The sequence below is a fragment of the Anguilla rostrata genome, chromosome 9 (assembly GCF_018555375.3).
Source record: "Anguilla rostrata isolate EN2019 chromosome 9, ASM1855537v3, whole genome shotgun sequence".
NCBI classification, from domain to species: domain Eukaryota; kingdom Metazoa; phylum Chordata; class Actinopteri; order Anguilliformes; family Anguillidae; genus Anguilla; species Anguilla rostrata.
This window is the reverse complement of record NC_057941.1, coordinates 53,237,915-53,265,133: the sequence shown is the minus strand read 5'-3', so window position 1 is coordinate 53,265,133 and position 27,219 is coordinate 53,237,915. Positions and strand designations below refer to the sequence as shown.

Below are 27,219 nucleotides of genomic sequence, written 5' to 3'. Positions count from 1 at the left end.
GAGCCAGTTAGCTCATTTAGCCAGGTTAACTGGTGGAAACAGACACGTGCAATACACACTGACTCCCCAGGACCAGAACTGCCCGCCCCTACCTTAAGTCTTCATGTTAAAGGGGGCCTTGTTTTCTTTGTCTTGTTCCCCTTTTGTTTTACACTTGCAGTTATTGAGTGTCTTCCCACACGAATCACATTAACTGATCACTAAATTGCCAAACTGGTTCATCAGCGTTACCAGCACTGATCGAATTAATAGATAGTGAGGAAAAGCAACCAGTCTCGCTGCCCCTCACACACATAATTCATGCTACACGGTATTGGTAAGAATGTGTCGTATACTGGCCTATTAAAATGATAACATTTTAAAACCCCATCATAATGAAAATGTATTGTAATACAACATTTCAGGTGTACACAAAAACCATTAGATACAATTTAAATTAAATATGATTGAACTGCTTCTCATTCAAATGAATGTAAAACGTGAGTAAATGAAAAGGTAACATTGCTTAATGCTTGGTGACTCGCTGAATGTGCTACTAAAATAAATTGTTCGTACACTTTTAGCTTCACAGTCCTAGGTAACTCTGTAAGGAAATTGATGAATGGACAGATCGTTGTTTAAATGATAAAAAAAGACAGAATTATACCAAAGAAATGTACGCCTACATTTACGATAAGTTCGTTAAAAAAAACTCCATATCCCATAACCACGGCCCTCTTCTATAGCCCCTTGCCCGAACATGTCTGAGTGCTCGGGCGGCAAGGGGGCGGGGTACGGAAACTTAACCATGCAGTTTCCCTTTTCCTTTTATATAACTTATATATAACTTTCGCTTGTGTGCACTTCCTTCCCAACTATCATTACTGCGATAAAACAGAATTAAACGAATCGCTTCACAGAAAACGTCCACACAACCGCGAAGGTTGTTTACACGGGTTGGGGTGGCCGACGCGGATGCCTGTCTAGTCAATAGTCAGCGTATTTCGTAGTCATGGGTAGTTGCTCGTAAAACAATGAAATATTTTCTACATTACTGTATTGTTTTATTTTTGTTACAATAGTGGGTTTATTTAAATATTATCCCAGCTTGGCTTGGCAAATCCTCCATACTGGCGGAGTACTGGGTATCCAACACCAAGGGGAGGTACTTAAGCGAGGGTATACGACGTTTCATTGGTGCACGGGCATTAGAGACGTTCTGTAATCGGTTATTAGAGCAGTCAATCCGCGTTCAAGCGTTCCACGGGGCATATAAAGACCTCGGAGACCTTAAACGTTGAGCGAGCGAGCTACAGCGAAGCGGCCAAGAAACTTGGTTACTTATTTGAGCTGGGAGCGGTTTGAGAGGGAACGAGCTCTCCGACATACACACTCACCCACAGACTGACTGCGAGATTTTGCCACTCTCTACGCTTTCATCGAATTATCTTTTTCGTCCAAGGGGTGTGTCCTCCCAGTTCGACTATTTCGTTCCGCATCAGTCTAGCTAACTTATAACGTTAGCTTGCTAGCTACCTTGCTAGGCAGCTACATATTTAGCTGGCTACCCAGGAAACTTAGCGACTGGTGTACTGTAAAAAATGTCTGTCGCAAGGTCAGTTATTGGCTGGATTTAATTGTTTTTTTTCTTCTTTCTCTTCAGAAAATAAGTCGGGAGAGAGGGAGGCTGGGTCTACTTTGTTGAGGAGGAGGCGGAGAAATCGACCACTGGATAGTGTTGTCTATTTGTGAGCACTGACTCTCAATCCGTGAGTGATTGAATGCATTTTTCCTTCTCCATCTAGCTCTCATTGCTAATGAATTATTCATGACCACGGGAAGACAGGGACGCTAGGAGGCGGGTTTACGCAAATTAGCTTGCTCACTCATTGCAGTTTAGAGGAGGCGGGTCCACGCACGGCACGCAGGCGAGGGGTGGGTTCACGTTTTTATACGTACATACAACGTCGAGGCCGGCTGCTTTCACCGTGGTGTAACGCATGGTTACTAGAACAGTATCGCGTAGCCACTGTTGTTAGTAACCTAAATATTATCTTTTCAGTTTAAACGGCTTGCTTATCTTTTTTTGCTTTATGGACACCTGACAGGACAGGGATTCAGCTACTGTTAATGTTTATATGCGCTAGTTTGAGTAACTTTCTGTTGACTTGCGATAAGGAAGGAAGTCTCCAAAGTGAGTAAAAAAATTAAGTTAAGTGGTGAGAAGGCTGTTTGTGTTACAGTTGGATTTAAATCTGTAAAGATTCATCAGAATTTAATGGACAGTATGATTGTAACATATTCTGAAGTTATTGACGATGTGAGTGATGTTGATGTTTGTGTTCTCCTCCCAGATCCATGCCAGCTCACACACCGGCTGTGGTCCTGTCGGGAGGAAGATGATAGAAATGTCGGTTGACAAAGAGACTGTTTTACCGCGGGGCGGTCACCCGGAGCCCCGGGGACCCGCGGAATGTGCCGGAAAGTGCCGCGGCAGCGAAGCCGGGGGGGCGGAGGTGGACAGCCCCGCGCCCCCCCCAGCGGCTCCGTCCTGCGCGGGGGGGGCCTCGTTGGCGGGAAGCGTGGTTCTGGCAGAGCGCCCGGCCCAAGCCGAGCAGGGAGCCGGCGCAGGCCATGGGGCCGAGGGACCGGGGCAGGGGGGCGGGACCGGGGACGACCCCGCCCAGCCCAGCGACACGACGCAGCCGGCGGCGGCGCAGGTGGGCCCGCTGCGGCAGAACAAGCGGCGGCACACGGCGGGGTGCGGCTTCAAGCCCCCGGGCCCCGGGAAGCGGCGGCGGCGGGCCCACTCGGAGAGCGACCCGGTGCTGCCCAGCAACTTCCTGCTGGGCGGGAACATCTTCGACCCGCTCAACCTCAACAGCCTGCTGGACGAGGAGGTGAACCGCGCCATCAACGCCGAGACGCCCGAGTCCTCGCCGCTGCCCGCCAAGAGCCGCGACCCCGTGGAGATCCTGGTGCCGCGAGACATCACCGACCCGCTCAACCTCAACAGCGACGGCGAGGTGCTGCTGTCGCCCCACCGCAGCGGCGGGAGGAGGCGGCACCGGAACCGCCATCACCCCGGCGCGGGGGCGGGGGCGGGGGGAGGAGGCACGGGGGCAGGGGGAGGAGGGGCGGCCGCCGCTGCACAGCTCCACCCGGCCGTGTTGGAGGGTGGGCGGAGCATCCCGGCCCAGCCGTCGTTGCCGTTGCCGCCGTCGTTGCCGGGCGTGGTCCCCGACGCCCCCAGGGAGGGGGCTGCGTCACCCGTCCCGCGGTCCCTGCCTCAAAACGAGCTGGGCACCTCTGCCAAGGCTCAGGCCCCGCCCATCACTCCCTGCAGCTCCGCCCCTTTCCCTCAGACTCTCACTGCCTCAGGCCCCGCCCCTGCCACGCCCACTGTCACCCAGCAACGCAAACGCAGGTGTGACCCCTCCGGTGCTCTGCCCGGCACCCCGTATAAAAAGGGGCGGGGCCCTGGGGCCGGGCCGGGGGGCAGGGCCTCGGGGCAGCCACACCCCCAGGGCCAGCGGCGTCCCGCCCACCAGCAGAAGAAGTTCCAGTACGGCAATTACAACAAGTACTACGGCTACCGGAACCCGGGGTGCAGCGAGGACCCGCGGATCCGCGTCATGGAACCCGAGTGGTTCCGCGGGAAGCGCGTGCTGGACCTGGGCTGCAACACGGGTCACCTGACCCTGTTCATCGCCCGAAACTGGCGCCCCGCCCACATCGTGGGGCTGGACATCGACGGCGGCCTGGTGCACGCCGCGCGGCAGAACGTGCGCCACTACCTGTCCGACATGCAGGCCCAGGAGGCCCGCCGGGGCCCGGGGGGTGGGGCCAGGGGGCGGGGCCAGGGCGAGGGGGAGGAGCCAGCCACGCGGGAGGAGGAAGGCCTGCGGAAAGATGGGGATGCTGAGGGGAGACTGGAGGCGGAGTCATGTGAAGAGGGAGGAGCTAAGGAGAGGGGGCGGAGTCAGGAGGAGGGCGTGGCCATGGAGCTGCAGGGTGGGGGCAGCCCTTTGCGGTCAGTTGAATGTGGGGGCACAAATGGAGGAGGGGCGGAGAGTGAGGCCGACCCCACGGCGCCTCCTGCTGGTCCTGCGGAGCATGACGCCCAGTTCCCTGTGTCTCTGCGGATCTCCAGGGGTCCAATCGCTGCACCCCCCCTGCCCGATACGTCCCCCACCCCACCTGGGGACTTCCCCGCCAACGTCTCATTTGTTAGGGTAAGAACCTCACCCCCTTGTGTGTGTATGTGTGTGTGGGAGAGAGAAAGGGAGAGACTGTCTGTTTATGTTTATATACACTCACCGGCCACTTCATTAGGTGACAGGAGTGTCACCCGGTGTGGTCTTCTGCTGCTGTAGCCCATCTGCTTCAAGGTTTGACGTGTTGTGCGTTCAGAGATGCTCTTCTGCATACCTCGGTTGTAACGAGTGGTTATTTGAGTTATTGTTGCCTTTCTATCAGCTCGAACCAGTCTGGCCATTCTCCTCTGACCTCTGCCATCAACAAGGCATTTTCGCCCAGAGAACTGCCGCTCACTGGATATTTTCTCTTTTTCAGACCATTCTCTGTTAACCCTAGAGATAGTCGTGCATGAAAATCCCAGTAGATCAGCAGTTTCTGAAATACTCAAACCAGCCCGTCTGGCACCAACAACCATGCCACGTTCAAAGTCACTTAAATCACCGTTCTTCCCCATTCTGATGCTTGGTTTGAACTTCAGCATATCGTCTTGACCATGTGTACATGCCTAAATGCATTGAGTTGCTGCCACGTGATTGGCTGATTAGATATTTGCGTTAACGGGTGCAGTTTACAGCTGAACAGGTGTACCTAATGAAGTGACCGGTGAGTGTGTGTGGTAGTAGTGTGTATAGTTGTGAGTGTGTTTGTTCTCGAGTGTACTCTTGCTCTTCTGCGACTGATTGAGATTTGCTGCTGATGGTTAGCTGTGCGGCGTTGTGGTGCAGATGCAGGATGATATGGCGGTGCTTCCGCTAACCGCGCGGTCCGTGGCCAGACTCATGTGATGAGTTTAAGTTTCTCACCTTCCCATGGTGGTTCAGAGGTGATGTAGCGTAGCCTAGCGTAGCGTAGCATAGCGTAGCGCTTGGGGAACTGGGGCCTGTGGTTCTGGGATTCGATCCCAGCTGGGCTGCTGCTGTAGTGTGCGGTAGCTGCTTCTGTCAGTATACAGCTGTGTGAGTGGACTGCATGTAAGAATGCCATCTGTGTAAGAGTGTCTGCTAGATCAGACATGGCAAAATATAAAGGATAATACATTTGTGCCCATGAAAGCCTACTCAGCTCGGTCTCTGAAGCTTTAACATCAGTACAATTTGCACATTTATTAAACACTTACTTTCCATTGAAAGAAGTCTTGAAGATGAACCGACTTTTTGTTAGTGAATCGATTTCTCTGTTATTCATGCCACACAGTCCGTATTACATCAGAAATCAGCATTAAACATGTCAGCTGCCAAGTAAGCTGACCTTACTGTGTGTGTTTATGGTGTGCATGTATGTGTGTATATGGTGTGTGTGTGCATGTATGCATGTGTGCGTGTGTGTGTATATGATGATGTATATTGTGCATGCATGTGTGTGACGTTGCACGCTCTCTCTCTCTCTCTCTCTCTCTCTTCCTCCCCCCCCTCTCTCTCTCTCTCCGCAGGGTAACTACGTGCTGGAGTCGGACGCCCTGTTGCACGCCCAGCGGGCGGAGTATGATGTCATCCTGTGCCTGAGCATCAGTAAGTGGGTGCACCTGAACTGGGGCGACTCCGGCCTGCAGCGCCTCTTCAGGAGGGTCTACAGCCACCTGCACCCGGGCGGAGTCTTCATCCTCGAACCCCAGCCCTGGGGCTCCTACGGCCGCAGGAGGAAGCTCACAGTGAGAGAGGGGGGACGGGGCGGGGTGGGGCGTGGCGGGAGGGATGGGGCAGGGGGGTGGGGAGGCCAGCGGGAGGGGGTGGGGGGGGGGTGGGGAGAGGGGGCGGGGCGTGACAGCGGAGGGGGGGGGAGGGATAGAGGGCAATACAAATGTACAAATTTGTCATGCCAATAAAGCAAATTGAACTGAACTGATAAAGGAGGGATAGAAGGATGAGTGAAGAAAGAAAGAAACGGGGAAGGAAGAGGGAGAGTGAAGGACAGCAAAAAGGAGAAAGAAAACTTCAGGGAGGAAGATGGAAAGAGAGAGGGATGAGAGAATAAGGAGAGGGAGAGAGGGAGTGAGAGTTTGTGGGGCTTATGTCATTTATGCTGAAACCATAGAGTCTGGTGCGTGTGGGTTTGGGTGAGTTAAGACCATAGATGTTGTGGTGATGTGTGATGTTCCCGGGGCTGAGTGAAGCTCTTCATGCTTTCCTGGTGTTCAGGGTGCTGCTGATGGCGTTTGAGTAGCGACTCCGTGAATTGTAAAAATGGTCAGTCCCTCCTTTAAGGCAGATGCTGGTGTAAGTTGTATTGAAGGTGAGGAGCTTGTTTGAGCCCCACCCGCTGTGGTGGACTGGTGCATTCTGGGCAATCAGCAGCCCCAAATACTCTGGAGAGCCTTCAACAGCCAGCTTAGCATTTTTCCACTCGTTTGGGGTGTTGATTGGCTGAGGGGCGTTTTTAGAAGGTGCGGTTTGAGTGATGTCTGGCCGCTGGAGTGGAGTAGTGACTGGGCTGTTTCCTCCTGCTGAGTTTGTTCAGTGAAAGCTTTATGAAGTGAACCGCGGGCTGAACCTCACTCTCCGGATCCTGGAAGCTGAAACAACAAATTTCTGTTGGTTTTTATCAGAAATATGAATTTATAAAAGTTCCTTTGATTGTAGATTTGGTGTCTGATTGGCTGGGATTGTGGGGAGGAAGGCGGTGGCTGATTGGCTGTTCTGTTTCAGGACACCATCTATAAGAACTACCACAGCATTCGGCTCAAACCGGATCAGTTCTGCTCCTATCTCACCTCTGAGGTGGGGTTCACCAGCTACGAGCTCCTGGGCACCCCGAAAAGCACGTCCCGCGGTGAGCTATCGTCACCTACACTTACACACGCGAGCATTTAGCATAGCTAAACCTATCCTCAGCTACACTTAGACACGTTAGCATTTAGCATGGCTGAACCTATCCCCAGCTACACATACACATGTCAGCATTTAGCATAGCTAAACCTATCGTCAGCTACACTTACACACGCGAGCATTTAGCATAGCTAAACCTATCGTCAGCTACACTTACACACGCTAGCATTTAGCATGGCTGAACCTATCCCCAGCTACACATACACATGTTAGCATTTAGCATAGCTAAACCTATCGTCAGCTACACTTACACACGCGAGCATTTAGCATAGCTAAACCTATCCCCAGCTACACATACGCATGTTAGCACTTAGCATAGCTAAACCTATCCTCAGCTACACTTAGACACGTTAGCATTTAGCATAGCTAAAGCTCCTCCTGAGGTGAGCTATCCTCAGTTACACACGTTAGCATTTAGCCTAGCTCATGTTAGCATCTAGCATAGCTACACTTACACGTTCACATTTAGCATAGCTAAACCTATCCTCAGCTACACTTGCACGTTAGCATTTAGCATAGCTAAACCTATCCTCAGCTACACTTACACGTTAGCATTTAGAGCTTTTATGCTTGTATTAGATGTAGCTGTTCCTGTCAGAATCTCACTCTCTTGCCCTTGGTGAGGAGTTCAGAGCCATCATGGCTGCCGCTTCTGGCTCTGTCTGACGAAGTTTCATCTGTTCTTTGTTTTCAGGATTCGAGAGACCAATTTACAAGTTTTACAAAGGACCGTCCTGTCCCAGGAAGTGACTCTGAGCCTTGGCAGTGCCCGACCCCCATCCCCCCCACCTGCCTGGGATTTTGGGAAACTCATTTGTTGCCTTGGAAACGTGAACACTGTCTGATCATTACAACACGTAGAGACACGGGGTGGGAAAGACATGTGATTCTTCACCTGATAAACCACTGACTGAACTCTTATGATGCACCAGCACAGCAACCTCACACACAGACACACTTTCAGGAACTCTCTCTCACACACACACACACACATACATGCACACAGACACACACACACTTTTTTTTCTGAAAACGGTATCTTATGAAATGTCGGCAGCAGTGGACAGGCTTGTGTTGAATGTGATTGATGTTGTTGTTTGCTGGGTGAAGTTGGTAGGGGGGCGGGGCTCAGTGTCTAGCCAGACGAGAGGCCCCAAACACCACCCCCCCCCCCGCAGGATACAGAGTGTGGGACACACCTGTGCCCCCAGGCCTTACCTGGGGGGTACTCTTCTCCGTTTCACTTCCATAAAAGGAAAGGGTGCTGTTCCTTCTCTTCTTCACATCCACTGCGTGTGCTCATCTGTGATTGGCCCCTGAATGTGTCACCTGATGTATGTCAGCCAATCAGAGGAGATCGTGTATTGATGCACTAGCAAATGCCACAGACCCACCTTTAACCAGGAAGTGTGTTTATGGGGTGTGAAGAGCCAGTTATGGGGTGTGTGTCAGAAGGTTGTGTGTCCGGCTGATTCTCGTCTTCCTGCAGTTCTCTGGTCGTTGTTCATTTTGGCTGCAAAAATATGAATAACATTACATCCTCATTAGAGTGTGGGTTGGTAGGGGGAGATATGTTTTGCAACCCCTTGAATATTTTTTTCTTGAACTGCATAAAAATGTATTTGGTTGTGTGTGCCAAGTTAGAGTGAGGTCACTTGCTCATTATAGCCCTTTCCCAATCTAGAACAGGAACCAGGCTGGCTCATTATACCCCTTTCCCAATCTAGAGCAGGAACCAGGCTGGCTCATTATACCCCTTTCCCAATCTAGAGCAGGAACCAGGCTGTCTCATTATAGCCCTTTCCCAATCTAGAACAGGAACCAGGCTGTCTCATTATAGCCCTTTCCCACTGTAGAGCTGGAACCAGGCTGGCTCATTATAGCCCTTTCCCACTGTAGAGCTGGAACCAGGCTGGCTCATTATAGCCCTTTCCCACTGTAGAGCTGGAACCAGGCTCATTATAGCCCTTTCCCACTGTAGAGCTGGAACCAGGCTGGCTCATTATAGCCAAAAATGCCCCCTGCCCCCCCACCATCATTAAGAGATTCCCTCGTCAGTGACAATCGTATGTGTTTGTAAGGGTTGCTAAGGCAACCTTTTAAAAAGGTCAGGAAGAGTGGAAGTGCTTTAGGAGCGGTTGAGCCTGCTGTTGGGGGTCACACAGCTGAGTGTGGGGGTCAAAGGTCACCCAGGTGTGTTCAGTGGGGGGGTGATGGGCGGGCCGTTCCACCTGTCGGACTCTGACCCTGAAGCCGCGCTTCCCCCGATGAGATCACCCGGCATCGCTGTCCCCTCCCACAGACGGCTGCTTGTGGGTGTGTTTTCCATTTTTAAAGCCGCGTTCCTTAAATGTATATTGATCGTACATTTTGGAAATCCCCCACACAGCAATAATGAAGTCCTTAAGTCCTCCTTAACAGACCTGTGTGGAGTGGGATAATGCAAATTGAAACCGGAGACAGTTTACATGTCGGATCTTTAATCTGATTGGATATCGTGTTTCTTGGCCCTCTGCCGTCGCCAGCTATCCCAGCATGCCTTGCGAGCGGGAAAAGTCGGCTCCCATCGAAATAAATGGAGCATTGAAATGAAGTCGCTTCAGCTTGAATGGACCTCTCTCTCGAGCCGAAATGGGGGTGGGTGTGTGCTCAGCTTCCTCTCTCTGCTGGAGAACTGCACCCACAGGAGGAAACCGCTATAATTGCAGCACGTCTGGGGAAGACGTGGTTCAGCTGGGTATGATGGCGTGAAGGAGAGTCTCTGTTTTGTTTTAACGAGGTAAAAGCTGAACTTTCTAGGTGCACACAAACATGTTTTCAGAGTTTAAATGTTTTAAACCCATGTTGAGAAATATGATGATAATATTAATAATAAACAGTTGTTGCTAACTGGTTCTCTGCACTGAGAATGTCTTCAGCTTGTTTTTTGTGTATGCATATCTTGCACACGTGCTTGGTTACCCAGCTGAAGTTCGCAGCAGAGCAGAGCTTTGTTATCCTGGAATAAGCCAGAATAATCAGGTAAGTAACATGACCACGATTTTCCTTCAGAAAGAAAGTCACATTTTTTGTACATGACTTAATTGATGGATTGCCAGGTGAAATCTATTGAGAGGAAATGCTGAGAGGGTGAACACCTGGATGTCCATATTAAAACATTTCAGTAAAATGTTCCAAGTTCCAAGAACGCAGATGGGAACGAGGTCACCCTGTCAGATGTTTGAATGAGTTTAAGGATTAAGGAAGAACTGAGCAGCATCTTTTCAGTAAATTTAATCGATAAAGAAGTTGACATGGCTAAAAGAATCCCTTCAAAGACTTTTAGCGGTAATACAGTAACTCCTGCATTTTAGCGGTAATACAGTAGCTCCTGCATTTTAGCGGTAATGAAGTAACTCCTGCATTTTAGCGGTAATGGCGCGTTTGTGCGCTCCTCTGGTGCGCAGTGGGGTCACGCTGGAGCTGTGCTGAATTGGCAGATTTTTACCGCCCTGAGCTCGGGGAAAGAGGGAAGAAAAGAGGGGGAAGATAAGGATGGACAGATGAAAGGAAGAAGAGAAGGTAATTACCATGCGTCAGCCTCTCTATCCTCTCTCTCCCTCTCTCTCTTTCTCATATGGGGGGGGGGCAAAGGGCCTACAAATCCCAACCCACTTAAACTACTGGCAGCGTAGACTTGTGCTCCCCCCCATATTAATCTTTACCTACCTTTGGCCATGTTTGTGCACTTTTTTGGGATATAACAGTTGGGGCCAGACTTAGCATGGGCTAACAGAGTTTACCTCAACAAGTCCACAGTAACGGGCGAGGAGATGATTTATTAGCAGAACCTTCATCCAGCGCACAGGCCTCTTTGGAGCTTACAGAATATTCTGCTGCATGTAATGATATCCTTGTTATAGAATGTTTAATTTTTCTGGGTACATTGCAAATGTTCAGTAACTGTTTCAGAATGACCACATTGTATCACCTGTACAAAAAAAATCACTCATAAAAATCACTCCTTATGAATAAATTACATTTGCCAAGACATGAGATATGACCGGTAAGCATTTAACCACCAAGACCGCAGTGCAAGATTGTTTGTGGTTTTCTCCTGCACCGCCACAGTTTGTCCACCAGAGGGTGCCGTTTTCTTGTGTGCACATATCTGGTGTGTTTTATTTTTGTCTGAGTGTGTGTTTTTTATTTTTGATTTTTTTCCTCATTCATCTGGGTTGTGTTTTTACATTTGTGGCAATTTGCTATGAATGTTCACTTGCCTGTAAACCATATATCATTTCTGTTTTACTTGAGCTCAATCTCTCTTTCTCTCTCCCCCCCTCTCTCTCTCTCTCTCCCCTGCTATTCATTAATAATGATGATTAATACATGTTTGTCCCTCTGCTAGTGAAGTGGTTTCTCTGTGGAACATTAAAACTACAATCCCCCCCTCCCCTCACCTCACCTCCTTCCAGGACTGGCAAACCACACACACACACACACACACACACACACACACACAGTGCGTGCAGTTCAATTTCTCACTCTTGCAATAAGGATCCTCTTTAGAGCTCTCTAAGTTATAGTTGTCATGGGAACATAAAGAATTCAGTTTAGATTTTTTTTTTTTTCAAATATAGAGCTCATCAGTGCTGTGTTCTGGTGATAGCCAATCAGGTTGGAGTGTGTGTAAAACTGTAAAGATGACATGAAAGAAAGCAACCAAACACAGGCATCGCTGTCTTCTCAAAAAAGAACTCGGCATCGTGATGCTATGGCAACCTCGTTCCAGCTCTGAACAAATTTGGATGTTAAGTGGTGTGCGTGTGTGCATGCGTGCATGGATGGATGTGCTTGTGTATTTGAGAAATTGTTTTCTGGTCTTAGCATTTGGGTGAGTGGTTATTTTGTGTGTGCTCTTAATTGAGTGCATGTATAGCCGTGCCTGTGACTGACTGCTGATGACCTGTACAGATCTGGAGCAGGCTACATGTTAGCCCTGACAAAAGTTCTGCTCTGTGTGTGTGTGTGTGTGAGTGTGAAAAACCTTGTGAATGAGTGTGTGTGTTCTTTGAGTATTTTTATGCAGTGTGTATGTGTGCGTGCCTATAGCAATTCTGTGCTGTGTGCGTGTGTGTGCTTATAGTATTTGTATGTGTGTGTGCTTATATTCTTTGTGTGCGTGTGTGTGGGCTTATGGTATTTGTGTGTGTCTGTGCGCTTACAGCGTGTGTGTGTGTGAGAGAGTGTGAGCGCAGGCTGGTTTCTGCCCTGTCCTCCATACCCCAGGGGAGAAGGTGTGTGTTCATCATTTGGAATCGTTTTATTGCTGCACCATTTCTCCCTGGCGGGGGGGTGGGGAGAGTGGGGGGGGGTTGTCTCGGTACACCTTCACTACTGATGATGTAACGTGCGCTGAAAACCACTCACCCCCACGCAAACGCACTCAGTGGAACAGTCCACGGTCTTAAAGGCGCAGTACGTACAGGCCCTGCTATCGTCGCTCTCCACAGAAGCGGTACTGTGTAGCGATGCAGGTTTCTGCAGAAGTGCATCTTGCCTCAGTGTGCAGGATCTTCGCTCGGATCTCGGCTTCCTCCCCAGTACTTCCTGTCCACCTGCGGTTTATCACTGGAGTAATTACTGCTCCTGTGGCCTGCCTCTAATGCACTGTTAATTAAGAATTCATCTCTTAACTAATTACTCCCTGCATACCGTTGGCTCCCTCTCTCTCTCTCTTTCACTTCCCCTCTCCTCCACTCACTGACTCATTCGCACACACACACACACACACACACACTCAGCCAACCCAAACTGCTATAACACGTAAATAATTATGTCTGTGTAACTGGTCTATGTTAGTAGGTGACCGGGGGTACATTAGATCAGCTGTAGGGGGGTAAAGGGGAGCGGCTGCAGTTTCAGGTCATGTCGGGAAGTTTCAGCCTTGGCATTCTTGATGGAATTCAGCTTAGGACTCCTTTTCCCATGGTGCACCATGCCGTTCAGCATTAAGGCTGAGTTTGCACCTGTTCACTGTTTCCACCCACAGCCCGTCTGTTTCTCTCCATTGGGATTGTGGGGAATGACGGAGCGGGCTTGTCTCGTTTCTGGACCCTCTGTTTGGAGAGCGGGCCAAGGTGCATGTGCGGGCACATCGCCTCTGAAGTGTGTTCCACCAGGTTACCTCACCTGGAGCTGGCACAGGCAGGTGGGCTGCAGGTGCGCACAATCACCAGAGGGGGTCGCTGTTGCGTGGTGAAGCAGTGACATGCTCCGCCCACAGAACCCCCCCCACAGGGCTCTGGCCAATCAAATGCCAATCAAATGCCAGAGTTGGCCATGCCACAGGCAGACCTAGATTGACTGATCCCTATCCTGTGTGGATTGTGTTCGCAGTGACAGGGATGGGATGTACGTAGATATGCATTCGCACAGCGCTCATCCAGCTGTTGTAGCAGTCATTCAGAATATAAAATCTACCACAATCACCTAATTATGTTTCCATTTTTTTTAATTTTTTTTTTTACATTTTTTTATTAATTACGTGCAGGCAACCTGTCTTATGACATCATAGGAAACGTATTGTGAGGACACAGACAGCCAGGACACTTCCTCTGGCTCAGGAGTGCCAGTCGGGCACTGCCATGTTCATGCCCAATCACAGCGGACCTGTTAATAGGGGCACACATTGCTACAGCTTTGTGAAATGCCGACACAAAATAATTCCCCAGCTCATGCGTGTACACATGCACATCCACGAGCTCGCCTGGATCGGAAATGTCCACATGGCAACAATCACGGCCATCGCCACGGCAACAACTACCACTATTGCCAAGGCAACCAGACACCCCCCGCCCCCACCGCCCACCTACCCACACCCCCTCCCTCCCTTTCTGCCTCTTCCATTTAAATCTCTCCCTTTAAAAAAAAAAAAAAATTAAATAATTTTAACATGGGGTTTTCCAGTACAGCCCTCTCCTCTCTCTCTCTCCTCCATCTCTCCTTCTGCTCTTCCCCCCTCTATCCCTCCATCACATTTTCTGATGCTTTTATTGATCATGCATTCTGAGAAAATGCACACGTAAAGCAAACTCACCCCTCTCTCTCTCATCCCGTCTAATTCCTGCTGTATTCACATGCTCTCTCGCCTCCACCCCTCCCTCCCTCCCTCTCTCCATCCCTCCCTCGCTTGCTTCGTGCTCCCCCCCTCTCTGCTTCCATTTCTCCTCTCTGTCTATTCTCTCATTCCCTCTCTCCCTCTCTCATTCCCTCTCTCCCTCTTTCTCGGCAGAGCGACTTCCCCCTTTACCCTCGTCACCTCCTTTCTCTCTTTCTCTCTCCCCCCTTCTCTCCATTCCGTTTTCTGCCTTTTCTCCCAACCCTGCTTCCTCCCCCCTCTTTTTCACTCCTCAGTCCCTCTCTCCTTTTCCTTTTATTCTCTCTCATTTCTTCATCTCTCCGTCCATGTTTATGGTGAATCTCTGACCGGCAGAAATAGAAGCTCTTTCTCTCTCTCTCCCTCGTTCCCTCTCTTGCTCTCTCTGTCCCTCCCTCTCCTGCTTAGCATTCTCTCTCTCTCCCTCTCTCCCTCCCTCCCTCCTTCCCTCCCTCCCTCCTTGCTCGCTTTCCGTGTCTGTTTCAGTCAGTCCAGAAAAAAGAAGAGAGAGCGTAGAAGGGAAAGAAAAGAAGGGATAGGCAGGTAGACGGAAGGAGGGGAAGGTTGGGGAGGGTGTGGGGGTCCATCCCTCGGTCTTGGGGGAGCTGAGCTGAACCCCACTTGTTTCTCTTCAGTATCATGGACTGTCTCTGCATTGTGACTACAAAGGTAAGAGTGTCTATCCACCGAGGGGGAAGGAGAGGGGTTAAGCCTTTTCTTCACCTCTCTCTACCTCTCTCTCTCTTTCTCTTCTCTGCCTCCTAATTTTATCACAGCTGGGTTTTTTATTCTGTGTTTGCTGCTATATGCTGTGTGTGTGTGTGCACCTGCCATCAATCTGAGAGCGAGTGTGAACAAGTTTGTATGAAAATATGTGTGTGTGATGTGTGATATCTGCATGTGAACAAGTGTGAATGTGTGTGTGAGTTTCTATGTGTGTGTGAGTTTGGGACACAGTGATGATGGGGACTGTAGTTCAGGCCAAGAGCAGACAAAATGCGGAGGGGGGCATGCCATTGTACATCGTATTGCACCCCCCCACCACTACATACACACATGAGAAAGAAAGAGAAAGAGAGGGAATGAGAGAGAGAGAGAGAGAAAGAGAGGGAATGAGAGAGAAAGAGGGAACGAGGTGTTTATATAATGTGCACAGGCCCACCGGATGTGCGTCTGCGTTCAGGTGACCGTTTTATTCTCACACTCTTCCTCCTCCTCCTCCTCCTCATCCCCCGCTTCCTGCCTGGTTTCCGGCGCCGGGGCGGAACGCGGGAGCGCGTGGCGGTAACGCGCTGGGTGGGGGGGGGGTCCCGAGGGCCATACGGAAAGTTTTGGGCTCAGTGAATGGGGGGGAGCGTTGGGTCTGAGGCCGAGCGGGAGGCAGGAGCGCTAACCTGCCCCGCACCTGGGTCTGGGGCTGTTACCCCGGGAAACCGCCTCTGTGTGCTGCCTGCTGCCCTGCACATCTCCATTCCATTCCATTTAACATGCTCTGTTGGCTGGACATAGTTCAATATGTGTTGCCAAATCTTTACAAAAAAAGATACATTGCAATGTATATAAAGTACAACTAAACTACTCTCTCTTTATGGCTCTCTCTCCACCTCTCTCTCTTTCTCTGTAGACATCTCTCCCCCTCCCTTCCACATTGGTCTCTCACACTTGTTTATCTGTGTTGTGATGAAGGGAGAAAGGGGTGTCTGTTGCAGAAATGCTTAAGGGTGAAATCTGTGGCCTGAAAGAGGAGAAACGGATCACGAATGGAGCGAGAGAGGGGGGGATGAGTGGAGAAAGAGAGGGATGTGTGGTGAGAGAAAGCGATGAGTGGAGGAAGAGGGGGATGAATACAGAGGCAAAGAGAAGGGGAAATGCTGACTTTACCTGCAAATACATGCAGTGATCTTGGATAAGTGTCTCTGCTGTGTTGCTTTTCGCACTGAGCCAGGTGCATGCTGGGTAAACTCTGTTTGCACAGGGATACATGGATGTGACTCTGTTTGCAGATGTGTATTTGAGTCTATATAAGGGAGGGAATGCCCCAGGTTTAATATGACCTGTGTGTATGTGTGTGTTTGAATATGACCAGTGTGGATGTGTGTGTTTGAATATGACCAGTGTGGATGTGTGTGTTTGAATATGACCAGTGTGGATGTGTCTGTCTGAATAGTGGATGTTTCTGTTTGAATATGACCAGTGTGGATGTGTGTGTTTGAATATGACCAGTGTGGATGTGTCTGTTTGAATATGACCAGTGTGGATGTGTCTGTTTGAATATGACCAGTGTGGATGTGTCTGTTTGAATATGACCAGTGTGGATGTGTCTGTTTGAATGTGACCAGTGTGGATGTGTGTGTGTGAATGTGACAAGTGTGGATGTGTGTGTGTGAATGTGACCAGTGTGGATGTGTGTGTGTGAATGTGACAAGTGTGGATGTGTCTGTTTGAATATGACCAGTGTGGATGTGTGTCTGAATGTGACCAGTGTGGATGTGTCTGTCTGAATGTGACCAGTGTGGATGTGTGTCTGAATGTGACCAGTGTGGATGTGTGTCTGTTCAAACACAGAGACTATAGACTGAAAGAATTCTCTCTGAAAGGGACAAAATGTATTCTGATTCTGCAACTGGACAGCCTCTGCATGTCAAATGAGAGATGTCTGGAAACAGGAGACGCTGGGATGTATTTTCGTCCTCTTTTCAGAGTTCAGCTTCAAAGCACACGGAAGGGGGGGTGGGGGGGGGGGGGGGGTGAAGGTGGCATTGTGTGAATCGGTGAGTATGTGGCATTTAAAACTCTTGAAGAGGCGGCCGGCCTGTTAAAATGTGATGACATCACTTTCTGAAGTGAAGGGGATAAAAGGTGGCCGCTGATGTTGTTTTCTTTCCGTATTCCTGCTTTGCCCCTTCCTCCTCCTCCTCCTCCTCCTCCCCCTCTCTCTGACCGCTCAGAAATACACGTGTTGTTGAACGACACAGAACAGTGAAGAGTACAGGAAACGGTGGTGGAGCTAGCTGTGGTCAGTAGGTCTGTAAGGGCCATGTCTGTGTGAGCTAGCTGTAGTCAGTAGGTCTGTAAGGAGCATGTCTGTGGTGGAGCTAGCTGTGGTCAGTAGGCCTGTAAGGAGCATGTCTGTGGTGGAGCTAGCTGTGGTCAGTAGGTCTGTAAGGGCCATGTCTGTGGTGGAGCTAGCTGTAGTCAGTAGGTCTGTAAGGAGCATGTCTGTGGTGGAGCTAGCTGTGGTCAGTAGGCCTGTAAGGAGCATGTCTGTGGTGGAGCTAGCTGTGGTCAGTAGGCCTGTAAGGAACATGTCTGTGGTGGAGCTAGCTGTGGTCAGTAGGCCTGTAAGGAACATGTCTGTGGTGGAGCTAGCTGTGGTCAGTAGGTCTGTAAGGGCCCTGTCTCTGAGCTATCTGTGGTCAGTAGGTCTATATGGAGCATGTCTGTGGTGAAGCTAGCTGTGGTCAGTAGGTCTGTAAGGGCCATGTCTGTGTGAGCTAGCTGTGGTCAGTAGGTCTGTAAAGGCCATGTCTGTGTGAGCTAGCTGTGGTCAGTTGGTCTGTAAAGGCCCTGTCTCTGTGAGCTATCTGTGGTCAGTAGGTCTATATGGAGCATGTCTATGGTGGAGCTAGCTGTGGTCAGTAGGTCTGTAAGGAGCATGTCTGTGGTGGAGCTAGCTGTGGTCAGTAGGCCTGTAAGGAGCATGTCTGTGTGAGCTAGCTGTAGTCAGTAGGTCTGTAAGGAGCATGTCTGTGGTGGAGATAGCTGTGGTCAGTAGGCCTGTAAGGAGCATGTCTGTGGTGGAGCTAGCTGTGGTCAGTAGGTCTGTAAGGAGCATGTCTGTGGTGGAGCTAGCTGTGGTCAGTAGGCCTGTAAGGAGCATGTCTGTGGTGGAGCTAGCTGTGGTCAGTCGGTCTGTAAGGAGTATGTCTGTGGTGGAGCTAGCTGTGGTCAGTCGGTCTGTAAGGAGTATGTCTGTGGTGGAGCTTGCTGTGGTCAGTCGGTCTGTAAGGAGCATGTCTGTGGTGGAGCTAGCTGTGGTCAGTCGGTCTGTAAGGAGTATGTCTGTGGTGGAGCTTGCTGTGGTCAGTAGGCTTGCTTGGTCTGCGATCGGTTGCACCCGATTACCTTTTGTTTTGGGCCCCAAAATCCTTGAGCCTTCTCTGCTCAACACCATCCGCTTATCTGTTAAATTCACTTCAAGTATGTGCAGCTGCATCCGTAAAAATGTTTTTACACGTCTGAATGAACTGCTGTTCGCCATCGCCGTTTGAGCGGATGGTTTGTGAAAGCGTGTCTTGGGCATCGCCGCAGGCAGTAACAGGACTGTGGGGGACGGCCTCTGATCTGGGGGTACCTGGGGAGCGTCTAAGGGGCACTGATAAAGCGGTAACCCGGGGAAACCAGGCCTTCCTGCTGCTGCGGGACCTCAAGGTCGAACCCAGGGGCGCGAAACCGCCACCCTGTGCCCGTGGGGAGCCTCTATTCTGAGTGAGCCAATCAGGAAGGGGACAGGGAAGGCCAACGTTCTTCAACAAATACTTTCTGCGAGCCAGAATTTAAAATAATAATAAAAAATACAGGCCAAACATTTTCCACAGATGTTTTTTTAATTTATTTAAATGTAGGAATAAGCCGTACTGCAAATCAGGTAGATGCCTTATTAAAATGCTGTATGCACAGATGTTACTTATGATTTTGTTAGTAGGAGTGCTGACTGCAGATGCCAACCTGGACTCAGTCACCCTTTATGATGCTTCTGAAAAACACGTGTCTCTGTTCTAACTGATCAAAGTGATCTAATTGATGTCTATAAAAGGCCCTGTTTGGCCCTGAAAAGACGTTTGGCCCCTGGGCCTACAGTCGAATTTCTGGAGTGTGGCACCTGTAGCCAAGCCTACATGCAATAATATATTGTTGCTACATCGCCTATCCCTGGCTGTTTCTAGTAGAAAAGAGAAATTACCAACTGATATCTTGTACCACTGGGGATGTTAAATATGAAGCTCTGTTACATAACCGGGAGAAGAAGCGTCCTTGGATAGTTCATCTGTGGATATTTCCTAAGTCTCTTGGCTCTTCTGTTTCCGTGAGAAAAACCAAGGGGTTTAAACAGGGAGTTTGCTAAAGATGCCGCAGACGTGGAGCCAATTGAGACAAGGATTAGAATAGAGACAGACGCCTAGCACTCTCTCTCTCTCTCCCCCTCCCCCCGGCCCTCTCTGTCTCTCTCTCTACAGCATGAACAAACAGTCATGTTGCTACTTCATATTTTTGGTTGCAGTTCTGAGAATTTGTGAAGTCAGTTAGAAATGTTATTTATATATTTAACTGGTTTTTGTAGCATGTTGTGGTAACTGCCTCTAGAGGGACTGCTGTGAGAGAAATTAAATTGTTTTTGTTTTTAAATCAATTTATTTCTTTCAGTCATTTGTTTATTTTTTACATTTGCATAGAAAAGTATAAAATAGTATATACAAATAATAATGTGATAATTATGTCTCTCAAAGTTCTGTGATTTGGTCTCTGTCTCAGAAGGCTCTGACTGGGTCACTGTCTCTCAGAGCGATCCGATTGGGTCACTGTCTCTGAGATCGATTCGATTGGGTCGCTGTCACTCCAAGCACTCTGATTGGATCACTGTCTCTCAGAGCGATCTGATTGGGTCACATTCTCTCTGAGCGCTCTGATTGGATTACTGTCTCTGAGAGCGATCCGATTGGATCACTGTCTCTCAGAGCGATCTGATTGGGCCACATTATTTCTACAGGAATACAGCGATTTTCCCAGGGTTCTTTGGGAATGGTATAAGAATGCTGTGCATGGATATGCGGAGGGCAAACAGAGCTGTGTTTTGTCGTTGCTTTTGCTCTTTGTTTCCGTGTTCACTGACCCTGAGCCAGCTGCTGTCTGTCACACACCCACAGCAGTGTGGTACAGTGGTTAGGGAACTGGACATGGGGCTTGCAGCGCTATGGATGGACTCTGTGTAACAATGTGGGCTGTGTAAATCACTCTGGATTAGAGATTATAATGTACTGCACACTGATTATAATGTGAAGTACACACACTTATTATAGTGTAATGTCCACACGCTGATTATAACAACGTACACATACTGATTATAGCATATTGTACACACAGTGATTATAGTGTAATGTACACCCACTGATCATAACATACTGTGCACACATCGATGATAACGTAACATACACAGTAATTATAATGTACTGCACACACAGATTATAATGTAATGTGCTCACAGATTATAACATGGTGTACACTCACTAATTGGAGTAGGGTAGCTGTCTTGGGAAGCTGACCCTGGGGTAGATATGTAGAGGGTGAGGCTGTGGTAAAAATGCAGATGCTTCTGTCTGTGGGATTTGTGAATAGTGTGGTCTTGCACCCCAACTTTTAAGGTCCACCCCCAAATTTCCTGACGGCAGGGATAATACAGAGGGAGCGTCCCGTACAGGGCAGAGCATTTTTGGGCTGAAATACGGGACACCCATGTGGTCGCCTGCTCCGGCTGCTTGCAGCTGGACAGACCTCCAGTGCAGTGACTGCGCAGCTGCAGAACAGAACACAGCTGCGGGGCAGGCTGGGCATGATGAAAGGAATTATGGTGAATTAGGAACCTGATTGCCTGAATGCTGTGAGATTGTTGCCAGGTGGCTGATGGGAAATGTAGTCCAGTTCTGTATTAGGAATACAGAGAGTGCATGTGCATGTTTGTGTGTGAGGGAATGTAGTGTGTGTGTGTGTATGTGTGTGTGTATGAGTGTGTGTGTGTGTGTGTGTGTGTACATGCATGGATGTGTGAACTTTTCTAGGGAAATCTTTTGTAGATCTGTTTGAAATCCACGAGAAGCTGTGAGTTGAGTGTGATGCCCCCATGCTGAAACTGAGGGGCAGATTTGGCCAGACCAGCAGCCCCTTCATAAGGGCGAAACTCGTCGCTTTCTCTGAAACACAGTCTTTATCCGTGTGGAAATAAAAAGCTATTTAGTTGTTTTCAGAAATAAGAGCATGAACGGATATTCAGTTCCGATCAAGGTTTCCTTAACTTTCATTAGGATATGACAGGACTCATAAGCCCAGGACTGTTTGTACTCTGTATACGTGTGTGTGTGTGTGTGTGTGTGTGTGTGTGTGTGTGTGTGTGTATGTGTGTGTGTGCTTGCTTCTATGCCTGTGTGCATGTACGTGATTGTGTGTGCGTGATACTGTGTGTTTATCATCATAAAAAAGTTCTGAAGATTTTTTCTGATGCTGGAACAGTTTGTTCCCAGAGACCCGTCCCGGTCCGATCCCACGCAGGACCGCAGGGAAGCACGGTGGTTAGGGAGCGGACTGGCTGGGCTGGTAATTCGGGCTGTTTGAGGTGCTGCAGTAACTGCGCAGATGTGTGAATGGATTGTGAGAAATGCCAGCTGTGTAAGTTACATCTGCTCAATGGCAAAATGTGATGTACTGCCATGTAAGCCAGGAATAGATTTACAACCAGGAGAAACAGGCACAGCCCCCCCCCCCTGCCCCTTCACTCTCTTCCCCCTCAGCCCCCCCCCCCCCCCACTGCCCCCCATCATGTTATTGCTTCTGTCTTCCTCTTTCCTGTAATAACCCCCCCACTCCGCCCCCCCACACACAATGATGTCACCCCTCTCAAATTCCACTCCTTCCTCCCCCCTCCCTTTCTCTCCTTCCCCCCTCTCTGCCTCCCTCACCCCTTTTCTCTCATTTTCTTTCTGGTGTGTCTGCAAATGTAAGGGGAATCATAAGTGCAGTATTAATATTTTTAACAGGGGAATTTATAAATTCCCGTTTTAAATTTACAGTTCAGCCATTCTTCAGTTGTTTTTATCCAGCGACTTACGAAAGGTGCTTTTTTTTCCGACATAAGTAAACCATCTCTAGCTGTGACAGAGTAAAGCTGTGTTAACTCACTATTTACACACTCTCACACACACACACACACCCAAACACAGCTCTCTCTCTCTCTCTCTCTCACACACACACACACACTCTCTCATGCTGTTGTTGAGGTGAAAGGAGAGGCATATTCATGATGAAGATGAACAGCTATGTGATTTACTTGAGCTGTGAGCTGTTTGGAGTATTATTACATGTCATCAGTCCCTTGCATCTCCATCCTCTCTTCCCCTCCATCATCCCCCCTTCCCTCACTCCCACCCTCTTCCTCTGCTCTCTCTTTCCTTCCTCAGTAATGCTATCATTCTACCCCTTCCCTCTTTCTGCTCTACTGGCTTTCTCTCATCCATCCATCTCTCTCTCTCGCTCTCTCGCTCCCCTGTTGATATTGACCTTCAGAACATTGCTGTACACACAGACTGCAGTAACGTGCGCACACACACTGTGTCAAACACACAGACACCCCTCTTAACCTGTGTGTGATGTATTTGGTTGTGTGTGTGTGTGTGTGATGTATTAGTGTGTGTAATTTTTGTGTGTAATGTGATTATGGTGGAATCTCTCTGGTTAACATGTAATGATGGATTCTCGATAAATCTTGTTGTTTCGGAATGTATGCTGGCGTTGTGCTCTGGAGCATGAGGGATATGGTGCAGGTTGGAGGTGGAAAATCCACTTCTCCTTTCCTATGATGTCACCATAGCACTCTGGATGTTCTGTTCAGATAAAAACCTCCTCCTCCTCCTCCTCTTCCTCCTCCTCCTCCTTCTCTCCTCTCTGCCTCGCCTCCAGCTGGTCTGGGTTGCTATAGCAGTGGCATTCAGCTTTCTTACTTCCTGTGTAATGCAGATGTGTGATAGCTCACTTCCTGTCAGTCGAATGTTTCTGCTAGTGTGTGTGTGTGTGTGTGGATGTACAGACAGACATGTTAAACTCCCCTCCTTCACTCCTCTCATCTCCATCCCCTCTTCTTTATTCACTTGTTCTTTCTTTTTTCTGCTTCCTATGACACACACTTCCACTCTGTCTTCTTACCTATCTCTCTCCCACTCTCTCTATCTCTCCTCACTCTTTCTCTCTCTCCCTCTCTCTCTCTTTGTCTCTCCCTCTCATTGTTTCTCTCTCTCTGCTTCTCTCTCTCTTTTCCCCTCTCTGTTTTTCTCTCTTTTCCACTTTCTCTCTGTTTCTCTCTCCCACTCCCTCATTCACATCCTCCTCCCCGACATGAGTCTGCTGCTCTCTCTCTCTCTCTCTCTCTCTCTCTCCACCCCCTCTCTTTTCTGCTGATGATAAAGCAGAGATGACGGGTGGGGGGGGGGGGCTGACCACAAAGGCTCAATGTCCTCGAGTGTCTGCTCTTTCAGACACGAGAGAGAGAGAGGAGAGGGAGACGGAGGGGGAGAGAGAGAGAGGGAGAGGGAGGGAGAGGAAGAGAGAGAGAGTAACAAAGTATGAGGGTGAGAGAGGGAGAGAGGGAGTGAGAGAGAAAAAGAGAGAGAGTGAGTAAAGAAGTTTGAGGGTGAAAGAGAGAGGGGGAGAGGAAGCGAGAGAGAGAGAGAGGGAGACGGAGGAGGAGAGGGAGAGGGAGAGAGAGGGAGAGAGTAAAGTATGAGGCTGAAAGACGGAGTTGGGAGTGATTCAGATCTCACTCCTCCCTCAGGCCAGTCACTTGTGTTGATTTATGCCCTTTTAACTTACCTATGCTTTTTAAAAAATGATTAATCATTCATATTAATATCATTATGACTGCCATATTTTTATATTAAACATTATGATGAAGACAGATGTTTCATATGTCATGCAGTAAGTGTTTTGTATGTGCTTTGACAGTCAATCTCTCTTCTTTTCTCACTTGTTCTTTCTTTTTTCTTCTTCCACTCTCTCTTCATACCTGTCTCTCCCCCCCTCTCTCTCTCTCCCTCACACACCCTCCCCCCCCTCCCCTGTTGATATTATGGTGCAGGTTGTGCCTGCAGATGTAATAAAAGCAGAACATGAAGAAATGTGCTGTTACACTGTGCTAAATCAATAGAAGTTAATGCGCTCGTTTTACGTATCTGTCCTGTACTATATGTACAGAGCAGAGGGGATCTGGGGACACCCGACAGGCTACTGGAAACTCTGCTACCCACAATGCTTTTCAAATGATGGAATTCCTGACTTTCATCTCTGTGGCCTAATCCCTGTGTTCCCTGTGGCCTGTGTTTGTTTAATTAAAATGCCTTTGGGTGATCTCGGGAACTCAAAGTTTGCGGTTTTAATACTCGGCACCATGCTCCAGGTCCTAATGGCATTGCCACATCTGGGATTTGAACCCGTGTCCACCTAGGCAGTTTCCCCAGCTCTGATTTCATAAATTCTCCCAGCTGAACAAGTGCAATAGCGGTTGGTGTGGAGAAACTGGAATAGTTTTAATTGACCAATGTCACCGATTGGCCAGAGAGTGTCCCAGAATTAAATAAGTCTTTGATTAGAGGGCAAGAAAAAAAACCAGCAGGATTACTGGCTGCCTGGGCTCGATGGGTATTTGTTTGGTGGTTGTAGTAGAATATGTGGAGATGTTAGACACAGGAGTACCAGCAGTATTTATTGAAGAGCTGTTAGACACAGGGGCAGCAGTGTAATTCATTCTAGAGATGGTAGACTGGGATTCAGCTGAATGGAGTTGTACACACTGACATCTAGTGGAAGTTCTGGGAAGTGCAGCCGGTGTAGAGCGATTCTCTGGTCGTGTCTGTAAATCAGAGCTAGCAGTGCTGGAGGGCCGCAGTGCCTGCAGATCTGAGCAGCCTCAGCCTTGCACAGCTGCAGTGCCAGCCACATAAACCAGCCTGGGCTCCTTACTGGCTGAGTAAACCCGGCCATCTTCCCTGCCCACATCTGAGCGCAGTAATGCTTTGGAAAAACTGGATACATTTGATTGAGATACCACAGTCTCTCAATACACTACACCAGTACAGACACGCAGCACACTGCACCAGTACAGACTCTCAATACACTACACCAGTACAGACATGCAGCATGCTACCACAGTCTCTCAATACACTACACCAGTACAGTCTCTCAATACACTACACCAGTACAGACACTCAGCACACTGCACCAGTACAGTCTCTCAATACACTACACCAGTACAGACACTCAGCACACTGCACCAGTACAGTCTCTCAATACACTACACCAGTACAGACACTCAGCACACTGCACCAGTACAGACACTCAGCACGCTGCACCAGTACAGACACGCAGCACACTGCACCAGTACAGACTCTCAGCACGCTGCACCAGTACAGACACGCAGCACACTGCACCAGTACAGACTCTCAGCACACTACACCAGTACACTACAGCACACTGCCCCAGTACAGACACTCAGCACACTGCCCTAGTACAGACACTCAGTACACTACACCAGTACAGACACGCAGCACACTGCACCAGTACAGACACTCAGTACACTACACCAGTACAGACACTCAGCACACTACACCAGTACAGACATGCAGCATGCTACCGCAGTCTCCCAATACACTACACCAGTACAGACATGCAGCATGCTACCACAGTCTCTCAATACACTACACCAGTACAGACATGCAGCATGCTGCCCCAGTACAGACACTCGGCACACTGCCCCAGTACAGACACTCGGCACACTGCCCCAGTACAGACACTCAGTACACTACACCAGTACAGACACGCAGCACACTGCACCAGTACAGACACGCAGCACACTGCACCAGTACAGACACGCAGCACACTGCACCAGTACAGACACTCAGTACACTGCACCAGTACAGACACTCGGCACACTGCCCCAGTACAGACACTCGGCACACTGCCCCAGTACAGACACTCGGCACACTGCACCAGTACAGACTCTCGGCACGCTGCCCCAGTACAGACACTCAGCACGCTGCCCCAGTACAGACACTCAGCACGCTGCCCCAGTACAGACACTCCGCACAATGCACCAGTACAGACACTCGGCACACTGCCCCAGTACAGACACTCAGCACAATGCACCAGTACAGACACTCAGCACACTGCCCCAGTACAGACACTCAGCACACTGCACCAGTACATTCATTCAGTGCACTGCACCAATCTTGATTCTTGAAAGTGTAGATCACTCCTCTATTAGTTTTCTAGTCCCTTCCCTCCCCCTCCCTCCCGTGCAGTTTTCCTTCCGACTGAGCTGCCCTGCTCCCACGCATTTCAGAACCATGGACAGCAGCGCGCACACAATACACACGGGTGTCTGCATTTCAGGACTAGGGAAAACAGCGCCGCAACAATAAAACACGTTGTCTGCATTTTTTAACTCGCGAAGGCTTGTCAAACAGGCCCATCCTGTTCAGGACCATAGGCAACAGTTTGCTTGACCATTTTATTCATTCGCTGATTTAGGCTTGTTTTTAACCACTTATTTTTACAGCTCAATACCCTTTGGCCCCTAGCCTCTATTTAAGCAGCTTGATATTTCCTATAGCCTTTCAGATTAAATGGCATGTAATTGATGTGCTCATCTAGACTGACCTGCAACTGTAGTGAGATCTTACTCTGCATGCGACCAGTGTGTGCGTGTGTGTGCATGTGTGTGTGTGTGTGTGTGTGTGTGCGTGTGTGTGCGTGTGTGTGCGTGCGTGTGTGTGTGTGTGTGTGTGTGTGAGTGTAATGCGTGCATGTGTGTGTGTGTGTGTGTGTGTGAGACTGCTAAATGCCTGTAATGTAATGCAATGGCGTAGCGAACATCACGTTACCCTGATTGAGTCCTGTGGAGAATTTTTGGTGATCGTTTCTATTTCTTAACTGCCTGGTGCAGAGCTTATGCTTGGGTTACTGTTCCAAGCTTAGATCGTTTATTGTGCCTGTGATATTCTGGTGCCTTACCTTTATGGTGATCATGTATCCTTTAATTTCCTATGAATACTTGTACCACCAATAGTGAAACACCCCCCCTCCCCACTCCCCCCTTTTAGCACTGCTGCCAGGGCCCGTATCTCACAGTACTGCTCTGGCAGCACCAGAGTCTGCACAAGCGCCGCTATTTTATGTGTCACTGGAGACCCAAGTCCTCCGCAT

At 49.3% G+C, this 27,219-nt stretch overlaps 2 protein-coding genes across 7 annotated transcripts in view; both read left to right on the top strand.

Moving 5' to 3' along the window:
- Nucleotides 1-1,228: 1,228 nt before the first annotated feature.
- On the top strand, nt 1,229-9,970 carry mepcea (methylphosphate capping enzyme a). 3 transcript variants are annotated; one of them, XM_064352952.1, is made up of 6 exons: nt 1,229-1,443; nt 1,643-1,748; nt 2,334-4,214; nt 5,669-5,887; nt 6,882-7,005; nt 7,756-9,970. In XM_064352952.1, exons 3-6 carry the CDS (start codon nt 2,379-2,381, stop codon nt 7,809-7,811), a joined length of 2,235 nt encoding a protein of 744 aa, XP_064209022.1. In that variant the 5' UTR covers nt 1,229-1,443; nt 1,643-1,748; nt 2,334-2,378; the 3' UTR covers nt 7,812-9,970. The 3 variants fall into 3 exon arrangements, with proteins under 3 accessions (XP_064209022.1, XP_064209023.1, XP_064209024.1); XM_064352953.1 differs by having other exon boundaries at nt 1,233-1,389; XM_064352954.1 differs by lacking the exons at nt 1,229-1,443; nt 1,643-1,748 and adding an exon at nt 1,990-2,173.
- A 471-nt stretch (nt 9,971-10,441) lies between these two features.
- The window catches only part of LOC135264205 (disks large homolog 4), a 68,579-nt gene continuing 51,801 nt past the window's right edge, over nt 10,442-27,219 (top strand). For 2 of the 4 annotated variants that reach the window (XM_064352945.1, XM_064352944.1), the window contains exon 1: nt 14,231-14,871. In XM_064352945.1, the coding sequence (XP_064209015.1) occupies nt 14,842-14,871 (30 nt within the window). In that variant the 5' untranslated portion in view covers nt 14,231-14,841. Of the gene's footprint in view, nt 10,623-14,230; nt 14,872-27,219 lie in introns of those variants that run through there. The other 2 variants (XM_064352947.1, XM_064352946.1) reach the window with 2 other exon arrangements.